This window comes from Akebia trifoliata, chromosome 8, assembly GCF_017979445.1.
Source record: "Akebia trifoliata isolate Shusen 1 chromosome 8, ASM1797944v1, whole genome shotgun sequence".
Taxonomy (NCBI): domain Eukaryota; kingdom Viridiplantae; phylum Streptophyta; class Magnoliopsida; order Ranunculales; family Lardizabalaceae; genus Akebia; species Akebia trifoliata.
The window spans coordinates 9,381,763-9,399,210 of record NC_141382.1 but is presented as its reverse complement, the minus strand read 5'-3'; the positions used below and the strand labels follow the sequence as shown (position 1 = coordinate 9,399,210).

The following is a 17,448-nucleotide window of genomic DNA, read 5'->3' as shown; positions in this document are numbered from 1 at the left end:
ACCCCCATATAAGCTCTTTACAATCCAATTACAGTAGGATTCCACAAAGCCACTTCCAAGGAAATCTCTTAGATAATTTCAAGAATCTTTTACTGGAGAGACTCCTTAACTTGGTACTAATTACATTTTGTTCGATAAAGTTGAAAACATCTCGAGTAAACCTTATTTTTTCAACTTAATTACAAATTTTCTCTTATTTTCAGTCATGAATCATACACCACAAATAAATACAGTAGAAAAATTATAGGCACAGCTTTCTTAAGTTTCTTCAATAAGGTAAGAATTTTATAATTATCTTTTTGAAATATTATTCATGAATAAGATATCTCTATTAGCAGTCTAGTGATTTTGTGTGCTTGAAGTCAGCCCCCGACATCATTAAAAATACATCGAAATATCATTCGAAGAGCATTGTAAGTTAAATGTGTTCAATTGATTCATGTCAAACAAATATCTTCCAATCAAAAGAAAAGAGAACTAATACACCACAGTTTCCTCAGCTAAGCTAGCTGTTATGGTTGAACACAGATGGGTCCATCTGCCCTTTGCAACCAAATTGAAGTTCTTTCACACCTAAACTATCTAAAACCGATAGGAATGTTGCCGAGCCAGAATAGTTGGAGATAAACATGATAATTGGTCCAACAATAAGAACACTAGGAATCAACCAACATCATTTAAACCTTATCAAATAGGGAAAAAAGCTAAAAATTAGTCGAAGAAAAAGAAAAAAAATGGCTTACAATGGAAAACTTTGGGTACATAAAGAGCGAAAATGGTAGTTGACAAGCATTGTTCCTAGTATGGAGGAGTCGATTGAACACACAGTTCACTCTCATCCATGTCATCATCCTCATCTGCACCAACCCAATTACTAGGATGATGCTGCGACCATCCTTGGTCATTCATTTCTGGCCTATCTGCAAGGACGAAAATGGGAAGATTTGAAGTTAGTGGAAGGAGACATTATAGCTCTAAATTTTTTATCATTCAAAGCAAGTACTTCGACTAACCTTGAGGTTGAGGTCCTTCTACATGATCAATATCCATTGGATGTCGACTTCTATATTTAGTTAAGAGAAATTGCTTGTCATTCTTCATAGGGGAGTCTACTAGAAACTTTTCAAGAATTATATGAAAGCATACCTGAATGTAATGAACACACACACAACAAAAATAATATATATTACATTATCTTGGACTCTTAATCTTCGCATCCCCAACCTCATCTAGTGGGAACAACTTCATCGTTCAGCCCTTTTACTAACAATGTGGCCAGTGTTAAAAGGTGCCCAGCAATTTAGCTTGGGTGCCCACGTATTTTTGAAAAACCGATTTTTTTGCTTAAGTTAGGCGCCCAAGCGTTTTTTCAAAATTTTGGCTACATCCTGTCAACACTACCAAAGAAAACTTTCTGATCTTTGCTGTTGACATAGGAGTTTTTTTTTTTAAATAAAATTTTTGCTAGTGTCGACATGGGTCTTAATGGTGTTGACACTGCCTAAAATAAACTTTCTGATTAATGGTGCCCATACGATTGTTGGTGCCCCTGCTAAACTCAATAAGCTGGAAATAAAATGTGAGTGCCCCTACTAAATATAAGGGTGCCCCTAACACGAGCCTAACAATGTAGACTCCAAAGATGAGAAAATATAAAACTGAATACTCATTAAGTATTAAACTTATTCCCCAGTCTAACACTCAGATTGAACCTTTCCCCATTAAAATTACTAATTTTACTTCATGAAATAAATAAGAACCAGTAAATTTTACGTCATCAAGACTATCATGCATAACATGCTCTACTAAAAAAATCAGGATACGGATTCGGAACATTGGGAACATTTCCTCTTGCAGAAGCTGTATTTGAAATACCCATTGGGTTAATCCTTTGCATTCCACTCTGTCCACTCGCATTTGCACTTCCTTGCGCTTGACCTTGTCTTTCGTCAGCACCACCGGTGCTTTTGGCAGCACTACCTATATATAAACAGGTAAGTTGAAGATTTTGGATATATCATACAATATGTTGGCATTTAAATAATGGAGAAATAATTACCTGAAAGTTCAGACCAGATTCTTGTGTGATCAGATGGATGCTCGGATACTGCAGCTCTAGTAGACCTCTCCCGTTGTTGGGAAGCTTCTCCCTGATCATCATGACCACGCTCTGTGGAGGGTGCAGCTGGGGGGTGCTCTAATGGATTTCCTTCATGAAGCTGCGATACAAGCATGGTTGCTAGGACAAGTGTTGTGTTGAAGTCTGAATTGGACCCATCGTCTAAGCCGAAATTAGGCGCCATCAGAATGGGCCTGTTCGTTCCCCAAAACCAATTTGTCCCAACTCAAAATAGGTAATATTTTTGAACCATTAATCGGATTATCCTGACCCTCCAAAAATTGAACTTTTGATGATCATTAATTCATTACTGTAATGGTCATCAAAATCAAGCAATTAATAGAATGCTTATTGTCTTCCAATTTGTGTGATTTATGGTGGTAAAGTTTACCCAAGAGGGTGATCCATAAATTATCATCAATGCATATCCCAACATTCTAGAGCTGGTTGAATGAATCCTGTTTCTCCATTCAATTCTAAGCTCCACGAAATAGTTATCGCATTTTTTGGAAAATAAATAAAATGAGATTTACGAATATCTTACTCGCCAGCTTTTTCTAAAAATAAGTGAAGGTCAACTTCACATCCCTCGCAAAAGGAAAGAAATGCCTGTCATTTATTAAGAAACAAAGGATGTTATATTAAATGCTTCACATCAATGAAAATGGGGATACCACCCACCACAAATACGCTTATAGATGAACTATATTGGAAAAATAACGTTATCGAAGGCATAAAGCATCCATTAGTAGATAATAGTAAAATTTTCATGATGTAGATGTGAATCTTTTTCTAGGTTACACGAGAAATAATTAGATTCGGAAGAGTGTCTGCAGTACCTTTAGTTCCTTCACTGCGAACGTTATGTCCACAGGATCTCCAATGTGCTTATATTGCAAAAACTCTTCAGTAGGGTCAATCCAGAGCTGAGTGTGTAAGGCTGTATCACTGTCATCTGCAATTCAAAATTGTAAATATTTACTAAATCTCATGGGAGACTACACCCAAAACTTAGTTGGTTGACAAATTGCAATGCAACTTTGAGGTCGTGGAAGGAAAACATCAAATATTTAATCTACCTTTGGTTGGGTCTATGTAACTTCTAAGTTCAACTGCTTTCCCTCCTATTTCACTTGCGGCATCGGAAGGTAAGGAAGTTGGTTCGGTCATTATAAAAGTAATCTCCTGAAGGGATGATTGGAAATTAGCTAGCAATCTATTAAAATCACGAGGCCTCACTACAAAACTACTCGGAAATCTTGTCCTGTCAAGGGAAAGATGTTGTATGTCGGGCTCAATGTTGCAAGTAAGCCAATAGGCCTTTTTCATACCTGCACCATATTTCACAAAAAATTCTTTCCATGAAACAGTATCAACACATTTAAAGGGCCAATTAACAATAAAATATAGTAGATATACGTGACTGCTTTGCTTAGAATGCAACCTATCATCCTCTATCATAAATGCTGTCCACCAAGTCATTAATCCAGACAGTTTCATAACTAGGCATCCAATTGGGCACTCAGTCTTACTCATCCAATAAAGGCTGAACTTGAGAGGGCTACAAAAAATTCACAGAGAGGGTAATGAATCTTCTTGGGAATTTGGGTTTAGAAGATTGTTGACTGATTGGAAGATTGATGGCATTGCAAGAATGGCTAGAGGAGTTGAGTCCCTTGTGGGGCGAATGGACCGTGAGGATGGCATTGAGTGGGAGGGGAGTCAAGAGGGTTGCCTCTCAGTCAAATTTTTTTACGAGTCCATCGGCCAAACAAATGCAAATCCTTTCCCAAAGAAGTTTGTTTCGGGAGCTAAGGTTCCTTCGAAAATTTCTTTCTTCATGTGGGTGGCGTCCTTGGGTAAAATTATTACTACTGATCAGTTAAAGACGGGAGGTTTTATCAGTCCAAGCTTTTGTACTCTTTGTAAAGAGAATGATGAAAATGTGGATCACATTTTTATTCACTGTTCCTTGAGTCAGAAGATTTTTGCTCATTTTCTGTCCTTATTCGGAGTAGCCGGATGCTTTCCTATCTCATTATGGGTTTTAGTTAGTTCTTGACTTCGGAGGGGATCTAGTTTTTCGTCTCCCAAAAGGTTATTCTCACCTCATTTTCCATTTGTTGGGGGGGTGGAAGGAGAGAAATTGAGGGATTTTCGAGAATAACGAGCTTCCTTTCCAAGATATAGAGCTATCTATGTTGGGTCTTTTATTCTTTTGATATAAGGTGCTTAAGGGGCTTTCATTAGGGGAAGACAAATTATAGATGGAGTTCTAATGGCAAATGAATGTCTTGATTCTATGATTAAGAACAAGAAAGAGAAGATGATAGGGAAAATTGATTTGCAAAAGGCTTATGATCATGTGAATTGGGACTTCTTAGAGTATGTGATGGGGAGGATGGGTTTTGGAACGACGTGGATCAGTTGGATAATGAAATGTGTTACAACAGTGACTTACTCGATTCTTGTCAACGGGAGTCCGGCAGGCTTTTTTAGAGGATTGAGAGGGTTGAGGCAAGGGGACCCATTATCTCTTTTTTTGTTTCTTATTATAGCTGAAGCCTTGGGAAGATTCTTAGAAGAACAGTAGATTTAGGTAAACTATCGGGGTTGAGGGTGAATGACGGACCACTGATTTCTCACCTACAATTTGCGGATGATACACTAGTTTTTTTGGAGCATTCGAGGGACCAGGTGAGGGTGCTTCGCGTTTTATTGTGTTGCTTTGAGGCAATGTCAAGTTTACATATTAATCTACAGAAGAGCAAGCTTTTCGAGGTAAGAGATGTGAATGATATTCATTTGATGGCTACAACTTTGGACTGTGGGTATAATACCTTGCCCACATCCTATTTGGGCTTACCGTTGGGAGCACCCTATAATAGTATTAAAATTTGGGATGGTGTGATTGAGAGATTGGAGAAAAGGTTGAGCACGTGGAAGGCCAATTATCTATCGAAAGGAGGGAAAGTAACTTTGATCAAAAGCGCCTTAACAAGTATCCCGGTTTACTTTCTATCTTTGTTCACACTTCCAATGTTCGTCGAAATTAGATTGGAATTATGAGGAACTTTTTGTGGAATGAAAAGAGCGGTAAGAGGAAGTATTATTTGGTTAGATGGAAGGTGATATGCTTGCCCAAGAAGAATGGGGGGTTGGGCATAAGTGGGATTAAATTAGCTAATAAAGCACTTCTAGGAAAGTGGCTTTGGAGATTCGATGAGGAGAGGGGTAGTCTGTGGAAAAAGGTTATTATGGCTAAGTATGGGGATAAGAGGCTAGGCTGGTATAGCGGCGAGTCTAAAGACTCGTATGATTGTAGTGTCTAGAAAGGGGTTCTTAAAGTTAACAAGGATTTCGACAGAGGGATTAGGTTCAAAGCGGGTTTGGGGGATATAATTCGATTCTGGGAAGATAGTTGGTGCAGCACGTCGCCTCTGGCAACTCAGTTTTCGTCTTTGTATGCTTGTTCTATTAAGAAGAACCACTCAATCCAGCAGTGTTTAATTCGCAACGAGTCTAGTCCTACTTGGGATTTGGGATTCAAGAGAAACTTTAATGATTGAGAGCTAACTGAGGTTACATCTTTCCTTGATCTCCTGCATACGTTTCATCTCAACGAAAGTGAACATGATAGGTGGGAATGGACAAGGGCTAAGGATTTGAGATTCTCTGTTAGGTCATTCCATAAGTAGCTCACTCCTTGCAGAGCGATCCATCTCGGGATCCATCATTTGGTCTAAGTCAGTTCCCTCTAAAATCTCCTTTTTTGTTTGGTTGGCCTCCTTCGGGAGGATTCTTACGATGGATAATTTGATTGCTCAGGGTTGGATCACCACCAATTGTTGTCCCCTTTGTTTGAGGGAAAGGGAGTCTGTTGATCATATTTTAATTTATTGCTCCTTTTCTTATAAAATTTGGTCAACTTTCCTTCGTTTATTCCGTATTCATTGAGTATTTCCTCATAAGTTCTCCTCATAGGTAGAAGAGTGGACCAATAATGCTTTCCACACCAGAAAACATCTCCTAAGGACTATGTTATCCTAGGCTATTGCTTGGGGGGTTTGGAACGAGAGAAGTAACAGGGTGTTCAACAGTAAGGTTAGAAGCTATCATGCAGGGTTCTTGGAGATCTTGGGTTTTTTATACCTTTGGTCAAAACAGAACATAGAGTTCGAGGGGATTAAATTTGATGACTTTGTTTTTAGATTGAACTCTTAATGTAACCAATGATGGTGTAGTTTTCTTTTTCTTTTTTCTCTTTGTGAGACTTTCTCGCTTCCTTGTATTTTGTTTTTCGTCTTTTTTCAATATATTATACTTATCAAAAAATAATAATTTAAGGGGGTGTTCTTTGATGACTTTGTGGGAAGATGGGATTGGGTTTGTAATACAGACGGTTTGTAGTGTGTTTTTGGGTTTTGCTTTGCTTTGCCTTTTAACTTTCTTCTTAGGCCGGTCATCTCAGCCGCCTGTTATAATATATTTGTACTTATCAAAAAAAGGGCTACAAAAAATTAGGTTGAGAGCCAAGAAAATGTTCATAGAAAGGGGTTGCTAGAATTGTAAGTGTAGATCAGCCATAGTTAAGAAAACCTAAGAATGGTCAATCGGCAGTCATTACCATCAAATCAAATTCTAGAACAAGAATGCCCACAAATATTAAGTTAATGGTTAGGAAAAAAGAAAGTTCATATAAGGGGTAGTTAGGATTGTTAGACTAAAAATTTTGGATGACAGTTCATTGGACGTTTCCCACCAATTGAACATAGCAGATTGATGAGTTGGTAGGCCACATGTAAGGTATAGGGGGTCTTAGTAAATCGTGCAGACGGTTGCATAACATATTTCCTAATACAAAGTAAAACTTCTAAATGGGTATTTAAATTAAGGAACATCATGGAATGGAAATAGTTATAGAGTACGCACTATGCATGTTGTGCTCATTCCTTAGTTATGAGAAGTGCCATGAAGTGGCCCTATGTTGGAAGCAAGAGGGTCCCAAAAAATTGGAAATTGAACTATTTTATGACCAAAAGAGGGAGCGAGAGTGTGATTTTGATGCGGAAGTGGCACGCTAGATAGAAGCTCCTGCTATTGAGGCCCATTCTCATCAATCCAAAAGTTCAAAGCATTCAACTGATGCCCCCTCCCCTCCTACATGTTGAGTGAATATTTTCCTCCATTCTCGGGGGTGTCATACCCCAGTTAAGCCTTGTGATCCCCTTATATGCATAGTTCTCATCCTCTCCAACAGATTGGTCTTTTGGAGCAGTTGGTTGGTTAACAAGCTATCAGACCACTTGGTTTGTATAGGCCAGAGGTTCGATTCTTTCCACCCTTATGGGTGAGGGGGAGTGTTGAGTGTATATTTTCCTCCACTATCGAGTGTGTCATACCCCAGTTACGCCAAGTGACCCTCTTATGTTCATAGTTTTCCCCCTCTCCAAGAGATCGGTCTTTTGGAGTAGTTGATTGGTTAACATGGTGTCAGAGTGCTAGGTTCGATTCTTTCCACCCTTATGGGTGAGAGGGACTGTTGAGTGTATATTTTCCTCCACTCTCGGGTGTCATACCCTAGTTAACCCTAGTGAACCTCTTATATTCATAGTTTTCCCCCTCTCCAACAGATCAGTTGTTTGTAGTAGACACTATAAAGGAGATGTCCTAGCTTAAAGTTCAATCAAATAATCCCAACAGATTTCTCCCCCTCTCCAACAGATCAGTCTTTTTGTAGTAGTTGGTTGGTTAACACTACAAAGGAAATGTCCTAGCTTAAAGTTCGATCAAATAATCCTAACCACTTCTTGATAAGATACTTCAAAAATAGAGAAAATGAAACAACGAGAAAGAAACTTTCCATAAATTTATGTGTTACTATGGCCAGCCAATCTGTGCGATGGGTCCAATAGAGCAGATGGTTAAACACTTCTTTCATTTATTTATTTTTTGAAAAAATACAACAAAAAAAAAAAAAAGGACAACATAATGTACCATTCAAAGTATAATATAAGGCACCCTTTGGCTTATATAAACACATACAAATAAACTAAATTAAGAAGTTACAGGGGGGTGGAATACCGTTATGGCAATCTAAAGTCCACTGCACTTTTGATGCCTCGGGATTAGGCAATAGCACACAGAGGCTATCCACACCAGTAACGGGTGTCCTTAAGACAGAACAAACAGCCTAAACACAGCTAGTTAGAGGAGTTGGCTTAGCACACAACATAGTTAATTTAATCAAACACTAATAATGGCAAATTGTATTACCTTCAAAAGCACACTACATTTCACTTGTGGCGCAGAAATCACAAAAACATCAAAGAAATCAGGCTTAAATGTTATAGATTGATAGGCAGACCTTGATGAATTGAGAGTGTGAAATGCAAGCTGCACCAAAAAAGAGTTAGAAATAGGAGAAATTACCAAAAAAGTAGAGAAAAAAATGTGATTCCCATTTCAATGCAGCAACCATTTTAATTCCAAAAACAGTATATTACCGTTTCCTGAATTAATCTTTTACCAAACAGGAAAAAAATTATTTTAAATTACTAAAATACCCTTTATTTATTAATAAAATGCACATTTTGAGAAGGGCATTTTTGCAATTGAACTTAGATAAAAAATTAAGTCCGAAAATGGTAATTTACAATTTGTGGAATCGAAATGAATGGGGTGCTAAAATACTCGTTAGAGTTTATTATTAAACAGCACATTTTTAGAAGGGTACTTAAAAAATTTCCTGTTTAAAAATTGATTCCAAACGGTGATTTCCCATTTTCAGAATTCAAATGAAATGGGAACTGAAACACAATTTTTAGCCAATGTTTTGGTAAATCAGCCTTAAAAATAATACCCAATTAGTCAACTTCGACTTCAATTACTTGTATTAAAAGTCAATTATAATCCAATTGGAATCAAAATGAGTTCCTCCAAAACCCTAGAAACAATAATAAAACCCTAATTCCAAAAATGTCATCTGATTGCCAGTGTAAATAATCTATCTAAACTGATAGTAAGTTAAGACTTAAGAATAGATGGAATTAAAAACAAATTAATCCAAAAACATTGAAAATCATGTAATGGTGTTGGATTGGTTACGAATTTTATATTTGATTATCAAATTTGAACCTTGAAATGTTATATTCATGGATTTACATGGAAAAGTTGAGACTGGAGAGGTACCTGAGACGAAGAAGCTTGAATAGCGAGCTCGTTACCCACACGTGCGAGGCAGGTTATTGAGCGTGTGAAGGTTTTCAGAGCGTTCCCGCTTAAACTCAGCTCCATTTCTACCTTCTCTCTCTTCTTCCATCCTTTTTCCAGCTTATATGAGGCGAAATAAACCGCTAACTTGCGCGGGAAGAGTAGGAGGACACGTGGCATCATCAGGGTTTCTAGACTTTATTGTTAGATGTAAAGAGGTGAGCCCAAGGACCCCTAGTAAGAGTGAAATTCTTTATGTGGAGGGTAGATAACTATGCCACATGTTAAAATCCATTGGGCCAACAGATTTCATGGATTTTTTGGCCCATCCTCTTCTTAACGAACACATAAATAATTGTACAGAAAATGCATTCAGGGAAAAATAATTTCTGCCAAAAAAAATGTCCAAAATGATTCTTTGAAAATAAAAAATTGGTTGTGAGTGGGAAAATATTTTCGTTTTGGGGGCTGTGGGTAGTCGTTAGATGATAACATCAGGAGATTGGAAAAAACTTTCTTATGAGGTGGGGCAGAAAAATATTCCCCATGAATGGAAATATTTTTCGTTCCGGGCAAAAACTGATATTCCTTAGAAAATGTGTTTTAACATATTTCTGAAATTGTTTTTTGGAGAAAAATATTTCCACCCATTTCTTAGGAGAAATCAAAGACCCTGAAAAATCAAACTTTCAATGTAAGGTTAGACGTATTCCTTCGAGTTTGGTGAAAATTTGAGATAAACTCATGTTTTGATGGCATATCGCTTGATCTCGATCTTTTCTAATTTTGTTTGGATTGAGAGAAGAGAAGAGAAACTCAGTTTCTCACCACCATGTTTGGATTGACAAGAGAGAAATTGGGACAAATTTGAAATTTTAAAATGTCTTAAAAGAGATCTAGGGGCAGAGTAAGAATTATAAAATATTTTAAAAGGGTTTCTCTCCTCTCCTCTTTTGGAGAGAGAAAACTCATCATTCTTCTCTTCTCTCCATTTCTCTCAATCCAAACACAAGAATTAACACAAGGATGAAGATAATGGATTGGAGATGAGCTCGAATAAGTTAAAAAGAATTTAACATAGAGGTTGAAGAATTTGAAGATGAGATATTTTTGGGAGAAAATTCGAGTGGCTTCATTTAGAAGTTGACGATGAGGGCCTCAAACTTGTAATTAGCACTTAGATGAGGGCTGAAAGAGTCCCCCACATCATACCCAAATCAAGATAAATAAATAATTACTAATGTGAAACTGCATTTTAGAACAATTTTCATTGCTTATTTTAGCTAGACAACCAAAGTTACTCATCAATATTGTACAAGACCAAGGAGGGATTGGGCACATAGCCCTCAATTTCTAGGTGATTGCTTAGCCTGTCTATGACTTCATGAACCTCTTTCCACTTGGGATGTATCTTGTCCTCTACAAGAAACTCATGAACCACACTATTTACCTCAATGGAGCTACATCCTGGGATCTTCTTTTCAACTCTATTGTCCCTCATTATCTTCCTCATCTTCGCAACTTCGTCCCACCGATTTTCAGCTGCACATATGTTAGATAGTAGCACATAACCTCCTCCATCTTCTGGTGCTAATTCCTGTAGACGTCTTACTGCATCCTCACCAACATCAGTGACACAGTGAATCTTGCAAGCACTAAGCAAAGCTCCCCACACAACTATATTCGGCTCCATTGGCATGGTTCTTATAAGCTCTTTAGCTTCGCCAATGAGGCCGGCTCGTCCAAGAATATCTACAAAACAACCATAGTGTTCAATCTTTGGTGTAATGCCAAATTCTTCGTTCATACGTCTGAATTGCCTACGACCTTCATCCACCGAGCCTATATGACTACACGAACATAGGACCCCAACGAAAGTTACATCGTTGGGTTCCACTCGTGCGGATTCCATCAGTTTGAATAGTTCTAATGCCTTGGAACCATACCCATGCATGGCAAGCCCACATAAAATAGCATTCCAAGAACAAACATTCTTATGCGGCATACTATTAAAGATTTGAAGGGCTATGTCAATGCATCCACACTTAGCATACATGTCGACAAGAGAAGTACCCAAGTAAACGTCATGGTTTAGTTTTTTCTTACCAACATAAGCATGAATCCACCTACCCATATCTAACGCCCCAATTTGAGCACAAGCGGAGAGAACACTTGCCATGGTGACACTATCCGGCCAAACCCCAACACTTTGCATTTCTTTAAAAAGCTCCAAAGCCTCCGTGGCCCTTCTACTCTGCACATAACTCGAAATCATCCCACTCCATGAAAATAAATCTCTTTTGGGCATTAAATCGAAGAAAGATCTAGCAACATCGACGTTACCCCACTTAGAATACCCACTAATTAACACATTCCAAGATTCAACATTTCTTTCAGGCATTTCATCAAACAGTTTCTGTGCACTGTTGATATCGCCAAAATCGAAACAACCCTTCATCATAGTATTCCAATTAACGACATTGTTCGTCGGCACTTCTTCGAATAAACGATAAGCGGCACTGATGTCTCTGCATTTAGAGTACATATGGATAAGTGCATTTCGAAGAAATGGGTCGAAGTAAAGCCCTATTTTTACGAGTTTGGCATGAACAATTGTACCTTTCTCGAAACTGGGTATCAAAGAATAAGCTTTTAGGATAAAAAGGAAGGTGAATTTGTTGGGTTCGACACCTAGTGATCTCATTAGAGTGTAATATTCGATGGCTTTCTGTGGGATTTTGATCTCCACAAAGCCTCTGATCATGGTGGTCCAAGTGTAGGTGTTTGGGTGATCGATGTTATAAAAAATTCGAAGAGCGTAATCTATGTTTCGAGCAGAGATGGCGCAGAATTCTAGCAATTTTGTGGCGATGAAGGTGTTTGTAATTTGGTCTGTTCGAAGGATTTGAGCGTGGATTTGCTTGAACTCGTTCATGGATTTGCATGATTGAAGGAGAGAGATCACTTGCTGGTTCGTTAGTGTCCGACGAAGGAAGAAATTGGATGAAATGTGCGGCATTCGCAACTGCCATTAGAATACAGTGCAGGTACAAAAAGAAGAACAATTCAGTATTTCATTGTGAATTCTCTTCAGAAATTAATTTATGAAGAATGGCTATTTTCTAGAAAATAAAATTCCCATGTCATCCAGACGAAAACGAATTTTTATCTCCTTTTGAACAATTGTCTCATTATTAACCCTCACAAGTCACATCCCTTGTTAGCAATCTCCCGTTTAATTCTTCAAAAATTCACCAATTTTTTCTTTTTTTTAATGAAAGTATTATTCTCAAGATTACTGATCTATTCTCAATAATTCACGGATTTTAAGTTTGAAAATAATAAAACCCATTTTATATGAATTTTATGACTTCTACGAATTTTTATAAAACTCAATAGAAAAAAATGCTACTATAACTTGTTATATGTTGCAAAGTGTAAATTTGTAAGTTGTGTCATGTAATACAAGTCAACTTTAAAGTGGTCATGCTTCAAAATTTTGGAGGAATCCACTCTTTTACGTGACAAATGTCATTTTTATCTTTAAAAATGTAATGACATAACCCTTCATATTTATTTGAGATTACATCTTAATTTTTCAAATTATTGATTTATCCCTTGACTTCGGTATTCTTTTGAAAATCAATGGAACAATAACTTCAATGTCCTCATTATTATCATAACCTTCACCAATTTCATCATCACTATAACTTTTAACATCACTATCATATGTCCGAATTTTTGGTTTACGGATTTTTGAAATGAAATGTATAATACAAGTATGATGCATATTTTCCATTTATCGAATTTTAGAATGGATTTTTGCAATCTAAAATTAAATATAACTTGAATTTTTCACGAATCAAATTTTTGTTAAATTCCAAATTGCTAACAAGGGTCACAATCGAAACTAAAAACAAAGAATAATGTTGAAGTGACCCCAAGCAGGAATCTCATATCGCACTTCTTGACGTGATAGTGTATGGAAACCATAGATGATTTTCACTCGTATCTCGATGAAAAACATCTATGGTTCCTATCCACTTTCACGTCAAGACGTGCGATATGAGGTTCTAGTGTGAGATGACTCCAACACTACTCAAAAACAAACTCTCTTATGGACATTATCTCATAATTTTATATTCAAGGTATTTATTTTATTTTACTTCTTAATATCTTTGTATCCTCGTACATAATAAGCTAGACCGTAACCAGGTTTTGCCTGACCCGTTCATCCTACACAAAACATATCCGACAGGACTAATCCAAGGTTATGTGCACTAACCCACACATGGCATACAACTTTTTTATTTGATAGGCATAAAGAGACTCGAAGTCACGACCTAGGTATAAGCTAAACTGCTTCTTTACCATTGTGCAAACCCTTGGTGGGTAAGGCATTTATTTCCTTGGAGCAATTTCTTGAAAATTTTTATTTTTGTAGAAAATATATATTTTTTCAATCATTTTGGTGACCAAATAGTAGAGTGAGTGAAAATGTGGGAACCAAGTTCAAAAGTATCTTAAGTGTGGAGTACACGATGACCTGGCATATTATTTTGTCTTTATTTTACTTAATCATTATTTGATCTTTCTAAATGCACAACTTAATGGACAATATCTCTAAGAAAGTAATTGCATGGAAATTCAATTTTCATGAAAAAATGATGGTGAAAAATGGGTAGGTTGGAAAAACAAATAATGGGTGTTTGATTACATCTAGAAAAAAGTAACAGAAAAAAAATGGAGGAGGAAGAAGAAGAAGAAGAAGAGAGCTTAGCTGGTGCAAGCGGAGAAGTAGGAGGAGGAGGAGGAGGAGGAGAGAGAGAGAGAGAGAGAAGAAGAAGAGAAGGGGGATGGTAAGCGACAGAGATGGCGACAACAACAATAGACAATCATGGTGGGGAAGAAGAAGAGATAAGATTAGATTCGAGAATGAAAATTGGGGATAGATTTCATTTTTTCATGTCTATGAGTATAGGTGAAAAAATGAAATCCACACTTTATTGGACTTTTGGACTGTGAAAATTCATTTTTTATGGCAAAAATTAATCAAACACATGGGAGATAATTTTTCACCCTATTTTTCATGTGCAATCAAATACATCATAAATCTATTTTATTTGATTATTTTGTGCCTGGAAAAATAGAATAATGGCTATGTTTGTGTGTAGATCAATTTTAATTTGCATCATTTATGCTTTTAGTTTGGTTGTATTTTCTGTCGTCTTACCTATGGCTTGACTAGTTCCATTAGTGTTGCTGCCTTATCAACCTCACAGCCTCCAACTAGCCACAACTAAACAATTTTTTATTTGGTTGCATTTACTAAATTAGTAATAACTACATAATATATTTTAAACAATTGAAATTTAATCGAGTTTGAGAGTTTCCTTGTGAGTGTCTGTGTGTGTGCGTGTTTTTTTTTTTTTTTTTTATAAAAAATTTTGATAATTTTTCTCTACTTCCATGTATTTTCAGTTGAAATAATCATCAATATTTAAATGCACTATTATTTTTTAGTATATAAAATTCAAGATTTTTTAAAGAAAACACACACACATACATGAGAAAAAAAAACTTTAAAGCGGTTAGTTTGCTTTAAAATTTGAAGGAACCCTCTCCATTCGATTACACACAGCATTTTCAAGGAGGTGTTTTAAATTTTGACGAAAATGTAGGAGTGTGAAATAAATTCAAAATGATGGAATGTCTTGTAATGGAGGGTTCCTTCAAAATTTGAAGTGGGCTGCCTACTTCAAAGTCGGACTCCACACAAACACACACAAAGAACATGTAGAGAGGTTCCTTATGGAGTGTGAATTTCTTATATTTCAAGAGTTCATCAGTGTTTTAGTGAAAATTTGGATAAAAATCATTTTCCAAAGTATAATGTAAGGTATAGTTGCAAGAGCAACACCCTAATAGAGATTCTTATCATAAAGGTGCCACCTAGATGATATTAACAAATATTAAAAAGGGGGGTGTGTGTGTGTGTGTGTTGGTGTGGGGGGAGGGGGAGGGGGAGGGGGAGGGGGTTGCATTAATTTTCTCTAATTAATATTACCAAAACTAAAAGTATGTACATACAATTCATCTTCTTCATCAAAACACCAATTTTTTTCATCTTTTAATAGGATTTGGATTCTTTTCTACCTTGATTTTTTCATACCCTTCAATATTAACCTTGTCTCTTCCCTTTTCTTATTCTTCTTCTTTCTTTTCCAATTTCCTTCATTAACAACCTTAATCTTTAACGAAGTCATTTGGAAGCATGGTTTTAAAACTCGTTTTGACGTCTCGTCTCGTCCATGCATGAGAATGAGTCATCTCGGACGAATTTTCTGATATGTTTGACTTGTCTCATTCATCAATGAGAAAAATGAACTGTGATTTTAAATCTTGTCTGATACATTTGACTTGTCTATTCGTCCCGTTGGTGGACGATACTGAGATGTATTGGATGAATCGCGGACGAAATTTAAAACCATGTTTGGAAGGGTTCTTTTACATGCATAAACTCCATTTTCTTATTCTAAAAAATTAAAGAGAATAAATTTAGGTTTTTTTCCTTTTTGTGCACTTGGGGTCGAGGGGATGTAACCCTACTTATAGTATCAAGAGAGGAATGATACTAATCTCATTTTTCATTTTAATTTTGATGTTTGCAGTTATAATATTTAGATGTGGAGATTCAACACATTGGCTTAAGAAGAAAAGTAGATATCCCTTGTAAAATTAGAATTATGAGGAATCCCTAACCCACCCCTCTTGAACAATTCAATAAAACAAAGAAAAAATCATTTTCACATGTAATCTACTATCTGAACAAGGGGGAAAAACCCCTAAATCAAGTGTTTCAAAATGAATTGTAGATTATTCGGAAATGTTCAACAAGATTTCATGATCATGCATGAAGATTATCATCATATAAAATAAATTAATTTTGAAATTTTAAATCCTTTTAAAAGTTGATTGGGGTTAAAACAATCTAGATGTCTGTTTTATCAAAACTTTGAATCATAAGTTGTAGGATTATAAGTTTCAAAATGAGCCGATTTTTTGCGAAGATTATACACACGTCAAGGAAATCATGCTCCTCTCCTTTCTTTTTGTAAGCAAGATAATTACTATTAATACTCTATAATTTATGTTTATTGAGTTTGTTTTCAAAAGAGTCTGTATCCCATGCACCCGTGGTGGAGGATTGAAAACCTCCTCCCACTCCAAGGGCTTGATGCCTAAAATATCTCATTTTTCAAATTTCTTTAGATTGTGGCTTACGTGGCATGTGTTGAGGTGTGGGGGAAGTGTTTCAATCCAAAAATGTAGAGTGACAAAATTTTTTTTCATTTAGGCTATGTTTGAATTGAGAGAAGTGGAAAGAAGAGAAATTCATTAAGAGAAGAGAAGAGAAAATTAATTTCTCTCCACCATGTTTAGATTGACTAAGAGAACTTGAAATAACTTTAAAATTTTAAAATATATTTAAAGAGATTTAGGAATAGAGTTGGAATCATAAAATATTTTAAAAGGGTTTATCTCCTCTTATCTTCTCTCCACTTTTTGGAGAGAAAGAAAACTCAACTTTTTTTCTCTCTTCTTCTCTCCCTACTTAACAATCCAAACCATAGAAATTGAGAGAAATTCATTAATTTTTTCTTATCTCCATTTCTCTCAATTCAAACACAGATTTATTTTCGAGGATACGTCATCATCATCATAGCCATATCCCAAGGATTTGTCATCGGCTAAAATATTTCCATTCAATTATCTAATAATTTGACATATTGTATTGTAATCCGATATCTTCTAATTTTTCTTTCACACACCACTAAACTAAAATATGCAAACGACCGATAATTTAAGAATAATATCTGCATCATAAAACAATAATATTAAGAGCTAATCACACAAATTGTAATCATAACATGTCCTTTAAATATAGAGAAATTTATTCTTGATATATCAGCTAATTACTTGTAAATATATACAATAGATAAGCAACTAATTAGTTACCATGATATCTTCGTAAAACGAGCGAAGATTTAAGATAATGAAAATAGATATGAACATATTTTCAATAATAGAAGACTTGACTCTGAACAGAATTGAAT

At 36.1% G+C, this 17,448-nt stretch overlaps 2 protein-coding genes across 4 annotated transcripts; both read right to left on the bottom strand.

Moving 5' to 3' along the window:
• Window positions 1-436: 436 nt before the first annotated feature.
• Window positions 437-9,457, bottom strand: RAD9 (cell cycle checkpoint control protein family). Of its 2 annotated transcripts, XM_086450557.1 has the most exons (10): window positions 9,311-9,457; window positions 8,396-8,515; window positions 8,204-8,312; window positions 3,199-3,450; window positions 2,959-3,074; window positions 2,664-2,728; window positions 2,060-2,313; window positions 1,824-1,980; window positions 1,014-1,063; window positions 437-920 (listed from the first exon to the last, which is right to left on the bottom strand). In XM_086450557.1, the coding sequence occupies exons 1-10, from the start codon at window positions 9,413-9,415 to the stop codon at window positions 799-801; spliced, it is 1,350 nt and encodes a 449-aa protein (XP_086306683.1). In that variant the 5' UTR covers window positions 9,416-9,457; the 3' UTR covers window positions 437-798. The 2 variants fall into 2 exon arrangements, with proteins under 2 accessions (XP_086306683.1, XP_086306684.1); XM_086450558.1 differs by lacking the exon at window positions 3,199-3,450.
• A 1,083-nt stretch (window positions 9,458-10,540) lies between these two features.
• Window positions 10,541-12,484, bottom strand: LOC147395971 (pentatricopeptide repeat-containing protein At3g62890-like). 2 transcript variants are annotated; one of them, XM_086450559.1, is made up of 2 exons: window positions 11,438-12,484; window positions 10,541-11,083 (listed from the first exon to the last, which is right to left on the bottom strand). In XM_086450559.1, exons 1-2 carry the CDS (start codon window positions 12,348-12,350, stop codon window positions 10,629-10,631), a joined length of 1,368 nt encoding a protein of 455 aa, XP_086306685.1. In that variant the 5' UTR covers window positions 12,351-12,484; the 3' UTR covers window positions 10,541-10,628. The 2 variants fall into 2 exon arrangements, with proteins under 2 accessions (XP_086306685.1, XP_086306686.1); XM_086450560.1 differs by having other exon boundaries at window positions 10,541-11,859; window positions 11,951-12,482.
• Between the last annotated feature and the right edge of the window lie 4,964 nt (window positions 12,485-17,448).